The sequence below is a fragment of the Prosopis cineraria genome, unplaced genomic scaffold (assembly GCF_029017545.1).
Source record: "Prosopis cineraria cultivar Desert tree isolate PC_DT_omini unplaced genomic scaffold, ASM2901754v1 PC10, whole genome shotgun sequence".
NCBI classification, from domain to species: Eukaryota; Viridiplantae; Streptophyta; class Magnoliopsida; order Fabales; family Fabaceae; genus Prosopis; species Prosopis cineraria.
Window position 1 is genome coordinate 11548200 of NW_026555341.1, and position 11279 is coordinate 11559478.

General features: G+C 31.9%; 1 protein-coding gene across 1 annotated transcript; it reads left to right on the forward strand.

Moving 5' to 3' along the window:
* The first annotated feature begins 7168 nt into the window (after positions 1 to 7168).
* Positions 7169 to 9744, forward strand: LOC129322402 (uncharacterized). Its single transcript, XM_054968733.1, has 4 exons — positions 7169 to 7237; positions 7326 to 7418; positions 8928 to 9329; positions 9373 to 9744. The coding sequence occupies exons 1-4, from the start codon at positions 7169 to 7171 to the stop codon at positions 9742 to 9744; spliced, it is 936 nt and encodes a 311-aa protein (XP_054824708.1).
* The last annotated feature ends 1535 nt before the right edge of the window (positions 9745 to 11279 follow it).

The following is an 11279-nucleotide window of genomic DNA, read 5'->3' on the forward strand; positions in this document are numbered from 1 at the left end:
ATAGGATTGGAAGAGGTGAAAGGAGGTGATGATAATGATAGGCTGGCATGTAATGAGATTGACTAAAATTTTGAGGCTCTTATTTCTCTACATTTTTATTTTTAATTAGTGGTTGGGTAAACAAATAACTACCATATTGCTTGCTAGTTTATCACAAGGAATTTGTCAATGGGACAACTCAACTCCTAGTAGAGCAAACTGAAGGCCCTGTTAAATTGTTATTTTCTAATTACAAGTAAGATGTCGCATTGGTCTTGAGCAACCCTATTTCAATAATTAATGCAATAAGAGCATTTTGAATAAGAATTAATTGTTAGCCAATATAGCTCATTTGTTATGTCAGCCTAAATAAACAATAAGACATTAGATTATAATAATTTTTTATAAAGAAAAAAGATGGTATTAGTGAAAGAATGTGAAAGACTTACCGTATACCCAGTATCACTACTAATACATTAGATCTATTATTGGGTATGTCTTCAATATTATTGCATGAACTCAGATATTCTATCAAACTCTTCAAGTGCCGAAGGAGTACTAACAATAGTAAGTGGTCATCTATCCCATACTTGAATGAATCATACAGGAAAAGTAAAGCAAGAAGGGAAAGCAGATATTCTCACAATTGATAATGAATAAAATGTTATGTCAATAAAAAAGCTTTTCACTTTCATTAAATAAAAAAATAATTTTTGACTACAAAATCATTCTTGACCTGAATGATTTTTTTCATAGCCACAAACTCATTTTTATACTAAATAATTTTTGGTGTAGTATTTGAGTAAATATTTTTTACGATATATTGGTAAAAAAAACCCATGTATTCCATTACCCATCATTCCACTATACCAAGCTTGATCTCAAATCAATGCATATTCTTATAGTTTATTCCATCTGGTATAAAATTTAGTGTGTGTTTGGGTAAATTACATTTTGCTTGTGTGATGTACTTACTAACATCTTATATGGTAAAAATTGTTTGGATAACAAATAGGTGAGGAAATGTCCTTCTAAAAAGTACTTCCTAAAGTAATTTGGATGTAGATTTGCAAAAATAAACTAAGGAAGGATTTGAAAAGTGTGATATTATTTGATCATGCTATCATTTTAATCTATTAGTCTTTTATTTAAAAAATATTTTTAATTTATTAAAAATATAATCAGCATTTAAATAATAATAATTATATATCAAATTTTTAGTATTATAAATTAAATAATTAATCATGTTTAGAATTGATATTTGTTCTATTATTTATATATTTTTTGTCCAATAAATCAAATTTTATATTTTATACTTTTATTATTTAATTTATCAATTTTTATGTTATTTATAATTTTTATTAACAAAAAACGTTTATCTAGTTGATTTAACATTTTTTGAATAAAAAATTTATCATATATTTTGTTCGAACTATGTTAATTTTTAATATTAATATGCGTTGAACTATTTATTTTATAATTTTTTTAATATATCAAACTTTATATTTTTTATTTTTATTCTTTAACATATTAAATTTTATGTCATTTAAAATTTTTATCACATTTTAAAAATTTTAAATATATTATATTGATATAATAAAAATTATAAATTATTATAAATTAATGTTTTTTTATAATTGTACATTTAAAAGTACATTTTCCTATTATAATTTAAATAATTTTTAATTTATTAAATTAACTTTTAAAAAAATATATTCAAAAATAAATTTTATTATAATAATTAATTTTCACTTAACTGACTCTTGTTAAATAAACTTGTAACAAACTGACTTTGATTAATAAAAAACCAAACAAACACTTAGTTGAAGAGTTTGTTTTGATATTAAATTTAAAAATTCAATTCATTTTGTCTCATATTTTTTCTCTCCAAGCTATATCCCTATTAAGTGCTTGTATTAAACGATGATTTTTATTAAGGAGGGTAGTTTTCAACCGATTGAGGGTTTTTTAAAGAAACCAATGCACATTTTTTATTTACAAATAATTAATTTAACTAATTTATTTCGTAATGCTTATAAATTACTTATCTAGAACTTACATTTGAGGCTGGGGGCGTATTTTTTCTCCGAATTTTTTCTAAAAATGCTATTTATAATTTATTAACGTTCAAAAATACCTTCCAAGACTAAAATTCATTAAAATAGTACACTTCCTGACGCTGACTATAATAGTGTGATTTTTATCCTCTCAGGAAAATAAACGTGAAAGGTACAAAATACAAATATTGATGCACTATGAGATTGGGAGGCAAAAAAAAAAAAAGGCTAAACATCAAATATGTCCCAAACATTTTTAAAAAGATGCAATTGATATTTTAACATTTTAAAAAATGCAATGTCGTCCCAATGTTTAAAAAAAGATATAATTTTATAATGAAATAACGGGACCAAAGGTTTGACCATTAGTTGACCTTATTTTGCCATATGTCATACCCACCTAACATATTTTAATAAAAAAAATAAGTGGATTCTATTTCACTCTTCTTGCTCCAAGTCCCATGACCATTCCTCCCCTAACTCGCCCACTCACAACAAGTTGTGTTTCAAACTTTTTTCTCCAAAGAACCCAACATCAACATGCACACCAAATCAATCAAAACTCAAACAATAACTAAAGAAAAATGAAAGAAACAGATTAATCAAACCTTGGACTCAAAGTCCTTAAAACATTTTTGCTTGAAATGCATTTCACTCTCGAATTTGGCAATACAAGCTTGTTCCAGATGCACCTAGGAGCGACCTTCCTTGTCAATGTCAAATTCCTTCATGCCCTTTTAAAGCAGGCCTATGGGGAGCCTATAGTCGCGAAGAACTTCACAAGGTGGTTGATTATGCTAGAATTAAATTACCCTTGAATCAACCCATAATTTAAGATGATGTCATTTCGGAGATGAATTATATTAGAATCAAAGAGATAGTGAGAGAGGTGGAGGAGCTTCGACATAAGTCAAGCAGTCTAAAAGGCTAAGACTTCAACGATGTGTCATTTATTAGATGAAATTCCAATACTTCCAGCATGGTGGTAGATGAAATCAAACATAAGAAAAAAGAGATCAAGTTATGTGTCAACTCTAAAAGTGATGAGAACTCATGATGGTGATCGTTCTATTCACACAACCCAAAATATGGGACAAAGGCTAGCTTTTAGTTGCTGAAAAGTGGCTATACCATATAAACTTACCTACTCTTCTCCTTAAGCAAGCTCTCGCTAATATGATCGTACAATAACTCATACTTACACATATAGCACGTTATAATGCACATCAAGATGCTCAATTGATAACTAGTATATGCTAGGCTAAAATCATATTAGCATCATCTCATTCATCTCAAACATCAACCCATCATATCTAATCATCTATCATCACATCATGCTTATTTTCAATTGCACATATCTCACTCATCAAATTCATCTCATATATGCATATAAGCATGCACATAGATTTTCCCTAACATCACATTATATTTAAGGACTTCACATTAACATAGTAAATACATTATCATATTTATCTCATTTCTCTTTTCCAAAACATGTGAAACATAATAAAAATTGTGAAATTCAATACACGTTAAAAAATATATTTATGAAAACTTAAATCAATTAACACACAATTACACAAAATGGATTTTTGTTGATAACCCCAAACATTTAAATGATCAAAGGTTTATCCCTCAACACAATTACTTCCAAGGCATTATGGGTCCAATTTGGTGTACGGAATGATTAGTCTACAATTATTCATGTCCATAACCATTAATAAAAAATTTAACTTTCTAATATAACACTTAAAACGCTTTATGCTTCTATCTCTAGCCTGCTTACCTATTGAGTTTATTAACTTTTTTTAATTTATATTAACTCCATTAAACTCTTAGTTCACTGTTAATGGCCCTTAACAACCACCAACTCTAATATTTAATGCCAAATTTCGGACATAAATGCTCTTCTAACACCAAAAATGTGTACATAGGGGGCAAATCTAGGGTCAATGTTAAGGGGGCTAAAAAGTTTTAATAGAAAATAAATAAGGATATAATATATGAAAAAATTAAGAATTAGCAATGTAAAATTATATAATCATTTATAAATTATTTTTAACATGTTTCACTAAAACCCATAAAAATTTTAAATTAATCAATCTTGTATAAAAATTTAATAAGTTTTTAATTTTAACATCATTAAATATACATGTTTTAATAACATAATTTTTTCACCAACATTTGATAGAGATAAAAGGATAAACTTATGATAAACAGCCAATGGCATACTTATAAATATATTCTATTTCATTTTATTTATAAGTTACTTTCAATATTTTCATCAAAACTAAATAAAACCTTAAACTTCATTAACTATGTCTAAAAGTCAATAAATTTATCAACTTTATCCCTATTAAATATACATAATTTTAAAAATAAAATACTTTAATATTTAATAATATTCCCAACATTTAATTGGGATGAAAGAGTAAAGATGGATATAATAATTTTTGAAGTGTCTAATAAGTATATGACCAGAATAAACACTCTCTCCACATATAAACAGCACCAGATGAATTAAAAAAATTCTTCTCTTTTTACCTCATAACCAAGGCCGAAGGGAATGCGCGTGTGTGTATTAATCATAAAAAAAAATATGATAGGCAATACTCTTATTAAAAATTTGTTGTTTTTAATCCTTATTCCAAAGTTAAGTGCGTACCTTATTACCTTTACAGTGCCACTGCCACCTCAACAATATCTTATTATCTTGCAATGCCACCTCAACAATTACATGCAAGTCTCTATAATTGTATAATATTATGCATGTGCATGTGTGGATAGGGGACCTGCAAGCTATTCACCTTGCTGCAATTCCCTGTGTTCTATGTTATGAAGTGGCGGAATTTGGCCCCCTTCATGTACAACGTTGTTTTGCCATTGTGTGTACAACCATAACTCTTAAGTTTAAATAACTCAAAAAATTCTCTTAATTTCATTTAAATCAATGGATTCTAACCTAAAATTGTCAAAAGAGGAAGAGGGGAAGGGAGATTAGAGTTAAGGAAACTTACTTCAAGTGATTAGAAGCTTCAAAATGTTCTGAAAGCTTCAAATCTTTAAGTCTTAACAAAGCTCGCAACCTCTTCATCTTCCTCTCGCTCAACCCTCTTTTTCTCTTTTGCTTTTCAAATGTCTAAGTGTTTCAATTAAGTCAGAAAATTGGCTATGCATGCGTCGCAATGACACTGCATGCATCCTCAGCATATAGCACAGAGAGCACCCTTTACACCTATTTGATCCATGTGCTACAGTGGACACTTCACGTGTCGTAGCATATGGCACAGAAAGTTCTTCCCCTCACATTTAGCATCTTGTGCCATGGTGGATGTTACATATGTTGTGACACAAGGCACAAAGTCACCTCTTTCCTTCCCTAAGTTTCTTCTTCTTTTTTTTTTTTATCCAGATGCCTAACTCTATTCTAGACTCAATCCTAAAAGTTAAAATCAAAGCCTAATAGACCAAATAGCCCTCTCTAACAATTCTCTAAGCTAAATTCACTTAGATTTTACCCAATTACTCCCTAGATTAGTTTGATTAATTAGGGAGTTAAAATTTAAGATGTTATAGTAGTCAATTTTGATAAATATTTTAGTTGTAAGGAAAATATTTTTCTATCATAATAAACTTTCATAAAATTATTTTGATTCTTAATTATTATGATAAACATTTTTCTACTGTGATAAAGTTTTAAAATACTATTTTTTATTCTTTTTATCATGATAAATCTTTAATTAACAGGGTAAAGTTTTGAAAAGCAAATCGAATTTTTTTATTATTATGACAGTATTTATAAGTTGAGTTTTTTGACTAAATATTCGTTTGTTGGAGAAAAATCAGTAAATTTTAGGGGGTCACGTTTAGTCGGTAACCGATCTCTGCTTTGATTCAGACACCCATAGCCTCTAGTTTGCTTGGAAATGAATGTCTGGGCAGAAAAATGAAGAGGAAGTGCTCGCACTGAGGAATTAAGAATGCACACGTGGCAAATGCTTGAAAATTTCCTCGTTTACTTGGCGTTAACGTGTGGGGTCCCGTTTGACTCTGTTGTCAGCTTAGGGCGACAATCTACCGGTTTTAAAAATGTTGGAGCAATGTTATACTTTTTAATTGAGATATTAGGATATCGATTATGTTTTGTTTTAAAAACATTCCGAGCAAATTTATATTTTAGCTCAACAAAAAAAAAAACTCCCTACATTTAAAAATATAATTTTTTTAAAGAATTGAATGTTAAAAATGTAAAATATTTTTAATTTTTTAAAATATAATCATTATCTTTTTTCAAAAATATTTATATTGATAGTGACTTTGTATTTATTATAAAATGTTTAATAAAAATAAGTATAAAAAGATAGTGTTAATTTGAAAGTAGATAACTACTTTATTGAGAGATAAAATTTAATTAAAAATATTTTATATTTTTAAACGGATAGAGTACATATTTTATTAAGTAATAATACAATAATAAACAAATCAGTATAACAAAAAAAAATATAAAAACATTTCTTTTTGGTCTGCGGAAACGTTTTAATTATGCATATTATTTTCGACTAGTTAGTGATTGCCGGTCTTCGATCAACCAACTGAAATTGCCTCCAACATTAAATGCTGTAGATAACTTTAATATTTTAACATAAAATTTAAAAAGTTTTTCAAAATAATTGGATCATTGTAGGAGTACAATAATTTAAGAGGTAAAATATAAATTTACCCCAAACGTTTTTGAAGAGACGCAACTGATATTCTAAAATATTTAAAGGCGTAATATCAACCCAAGGTTTTTTAAAATCGAACAATTCCACCCCAGACTAACAGAATTAAATTTTGACTGTTAAGTTGACTGTCATCTGCCACATAGCATTTATTATAGAATTTTAAAAAATAAAGAAAATAACACGTGGCTTTTGGCTCTTCAGTCATGTGCTTCCTCTTCCCATCTTCGATCGCTTCCTCTTCCGCTTCCCATCTTCCCATTTGCCTGATCTTCCTCTTCCCACCCATAGCTTCATGTTTTCCCACAGATCTGAATCACCCAGCCTGGCCTCCTCATCTTCTCTCTTCTTCTTTCTCTTACAGTCTTACTGACTCTGAGACAGTAGGTTCTCTGAAGAAGAATGTGATCGATGGCGACGGTGACGGCAAGCAAGGGCGACGGTGATGGCAAGCTCAGGAGATTTAGTAGGTGGACGCGAGTAAACCAGATGATGAGGACAAGCACTACTACCCTATTCAACCTTTGAAATGGTTTTATATTAACAAGATAGTTGTTGAACAAAACAGATTCTACTCGCTATCTCCAATGTGCCAGGGCTTAAAAGGGTTCGCGCCCAAGTCACCGTAATATTGGAATTCGACGAACTAGGTGCGTGTGAAGTAAACCTCTGAATTGCTTTGAAAAAGACATCCCCTGCATGCGAAGTAAAACCCCAGATCCATCCCTTGCATCTGTGTGCCTTTGATTTCAAGATTCTAGGCCTGGACCTTGATGCTTCTTTCTAGCAATTAGTTGTTTGATGATTTTCGAAATTCATAGCATGATTTGTTGTAGTTATTGATTAATTAGATCTTGTTTATTTTATTTTGTTTTGTTGGCTGCTTCTAGCAAATAGCGTGGTCTGTTCATTTTGGAAATTTGTTTTGATCTTCCTATTCTGGGTGATTTGTTTTGATGATGGTTGATGAAGGTGGAAAATAAAGATTGAGTTTGAGTTCTGGTAATTGGAATGAACGCAGGTGATTTGATTTTTCCTCTTTTAATTTTTTATTATTTTTTTAAGTACTTGCATATGATGTGTTAAATGATGTGGCATGCCAAATTTCAGTATAATGGTCAAACAATACAACTTAACAGTCAACATAAGCTTTATGTAACGGTAGGGCAAAATTGTTTCGTTTCAAAAAATGTTGGGTCAACATTACGCTTTTAAATGCTTCAAGATATCAATTGCGCCTCTTGAAAAACGTCTGGGATATATTTATACTTTAGCCCATAATCTAATTAGCAAATTGCTATAATTCTATAATGACAAGTGTTTGGCAAAAATAAAAAGGTGTGTTGTGAGACGTGCCAGAGATGTAGGGTCTCAAAAGGATGAAAGAACATGATTTCTAATAAAACACAAGAACTCAAGCTTCTTTATCATAGTTCATCCGAATGTAAAAATGTGAAGTAAAAAAAATTAATGTAGATATAAGGAAATATAGATACATTAATTAAAGAAAGAGATGGCGGGCTATGCCAAGCGTACAACAAAAAAATAAAGATTAAAACTACATGATAAAGGAAAAAATAAAATAAAGTATCAGACGCGGAGTCTAAGACTAGTAGTTTGTTGATGCTGATGATCCTCATTATTAAGAGGAGGCTTCTTTATTTATAAATGATCCTGACTTGGTGCCCAAGCCCCATGATCTACGGTTTCCTTGAATTTAGGAAGCATTTCCTCTATCTTGGTCACTCATCATGAGTAGAGTGTGGATGTCATTGACTTAATGGTTAAGGTTTCATAAATATTTTTTTTAATTATTTTAAAGTCAATTAAATTGAGTTAATTCTGGGCTTCCAAATTTACAATTTAGGTGCAAACAATACCTCCTGCATACAAATTGGCTGGAGCCTTTGTAGGCCAATTTTGTATAGATATTTTCATTGATCCCACTTCTAAGCGTTGCATGAGTAGTATGTCTTGGAGGATCGGCTCGTTCCCATTCTAATTAATAGTTGATTTGGTACTTTACTTGAAGGAAATTCATGTGGTTAAGGATTAGGGACCATGTGGTCTAACTTAAGATCAAGTTCTCAAGGTTTGGGACCTCAAGAGTTGGTTTTGAAATTGGCCTTTCAAGTTTCTGGACTTTAAGGACTGGTTCTATAAAATCTAGCTGCTACGAGGCCCCTATAGAGAGAGCCCTTTAGGAGAGAACTCTTGTGAAAAGGGCCCTTGTAAAGCTTGCCTTTTTGAGTTTGGCCCCTGCGGCACCGGCCCTTATGGCTGCGGCCCCTGTGGCATTGGCCCTTATGATGTTAGCCCTTATGACTCTAACCCCTTTAGTATTAGCTACTATGATACTGGCTCTAATGGCTTTACTGTCCTTTGTGGCTTTAGCCCTAGTACCTCTGACCTCTATGGTGCTAGCTCTAATGACTTTGCTGGCTTTTATGGCTTCTGCCTCTATGGCACTGGCCCTTATAGTTGCGGTGCTTATGACTTCGACCCCTCTGATGCTAGCCTTATGGTTCTGGCTCTAGTGGCTTCACTGGCTCTTGTGGCTTTGGCCCCTATGGTTTCAGCTCCTCTGGTGTTGGCTCATATGGTTTCGACTTCAGTGGCTTTATTGGCCTTGTGGCTTTGGCCCTTGTGACCTCGGCTCCTTTGGTACTGGCCCTTGTGGTTCCGACCTCAATGGTCCCGCTAGCCCTTATGGGTTTGACCCTTGTGGCTTCAACCCCTTTAGTGCTAGCCCCTATGGTTTTGATTCCAGTAGCTCTACTAGCCCTTCTAGTGTTGGCCCCTGTGATTCCGACCCTAGTAGCTCTGGCCTTTATGGTATTGGCTCCTCTGATGCTAGCTCCAGTGATTCCATTGGCCTTTCAGCCTCTGGTACTAGCCCTTATGGCTCAGGCCCCTCTAGTGTTGGCCCCTATATCTCTGGCCCTTATAACTTCGCTAGCCCTTTTGGCTCCGGCCCTTGGCCCTAATAGCTATAGCCCTTCTGGCATTAGCCCTATTAGCTCTAGTTACTCTAGTGCTAGCCCTAGTGGCTCCAAACCTTATGGCTAAGCAGGCTCACTATTGAATTAGATCTACCATTTATCCTTTCAGAGATGTTATAGCAGTCCTTGTTGTTGATCTTTTAGTTGAAGGGCATATTGAGAGATTGTCCCCCGAGTCCATCTATTCTCTAAAAGTGTAAGCCAATTAAAGTTTACTGTTGCAATGGTCTAGATAGCATAGCAGAGATGTTCCTTAGCCCATCTTTCAAAGTTTGCAACATAGCTCTTTGCCTCTCGTTAGCTCGTACTTCACGTTCTGCGCGTGCAACCGTGTTCTTTGAGCTGTAAGACTCATGTCTATTCCTTTTAACAACATATTGAACCTTATGTGTCCTAGGCATTTCGTTCACATGTGTCCCACCAGGCGTGTCAAAAATCATTCGGCAAAAATAAAAGGGGGGTATCGTGAGGGGTGTCAGAGTGCGAGTTCTCAAAAGGATAGAAGAACCTAACTTCTAATCGTACACAGGGAACTCAAGCTCGCTTACCACAGTTCACCCGGATATGAAATTGTGAAGTGAAGAAAATTAATACAGATGTAAGGAAATATAGATACATTAATTAAAAAAAGAGGTAACGGGCTATGCCGGCCATACAACAGAAAAATAAAGATTAAAACTACATGATAAAAAAATAAAATAAAATAGCAGACGCAGAGTTTGAGACTAGTAGTTTGTTGATCCTCCTTGTTGAAAGAAGGTTTCTCTATTTATAGATGATCCTGGCTTAGTGCTCAAGCCTTATGATCACCAGTTTTCTTGAATTTACAAAGTGCTTCCTCTATATTGGTCACTCATCATGGGTGAAGTATAGATTGTCTTCACTTAATAGCTAAGGCTTCATAAATATTTTCTTTTAATTATTTTAAAGTCACTTAAATTGAATTGAGCTTGGTCCTCCAAATTTATAATTTCGATGCAAACAATAGGTTAACAAACTTTTTAAATGCTCTGAAGACAATTTCAATTTTTTTAAAATAAAATTTCAAAGTTTTTTTAAAATATTTAGACCATTATGGAACTATAACAATTTACTTAGCAAACCACTGTAATTGTTGAGTGATGAGTAGACAAACTTTATTGTATAAGTTCTTTATTTTTTTTTACTTTATTATACAAGTTGATTGATGATTATTGAACAAATATGCTTCATCATTGCATAAAAGTAGTATACAAGATAGAAAAATGAAGTGAATATGAATTAACTAACGATTTAAAAATCGGACCGAACTAGTTAGATCATCGACTAAAGTCTTTAACAGCTCGGTTTAGATTAAAAAATTATTTTCATGATTGAGTTGAATTGAATAGGAGTTGAGCCATTATTAAATCAGAAATCAAAGTTGATTTGAGAACCAAAATGATTTTCAAAAGACCGGATGGTTTTAAACATAATATTAGAAAATCTTAAAAATTAAAAAATTAGAAAAATTTAAAAATTAGATCCTACTAAAAGCTAAC

What these genes read in the sequence shown, in the direction of transcription:
- LOC129322402 (XM_054968733.1), top strand. Translation starts at nt 7,169, where the DNA reads ATGGCGACGGTGACGGCAAGCAAGGGCGACGGTGATGGCAAGCTCAGG. An exon ending in GATTTAGTAGGTGGACGCGA is followed by an intron (nt 7,238 to 7,325) that starts GTAAACCAGATG and finishes TGAACAAAACAG; the next exon opens with ATTCTACTCGCTATCTCCAA. An exon ending in TTGTGGCTTTGGCCCCTATG is followed by an intron (nt 9,330 to 9,372) that starts GTTTCAGCTCCT and finishes TTTCGACTTCAG; the next exon opens with TGGCTTTATTGGCCTTGTGG.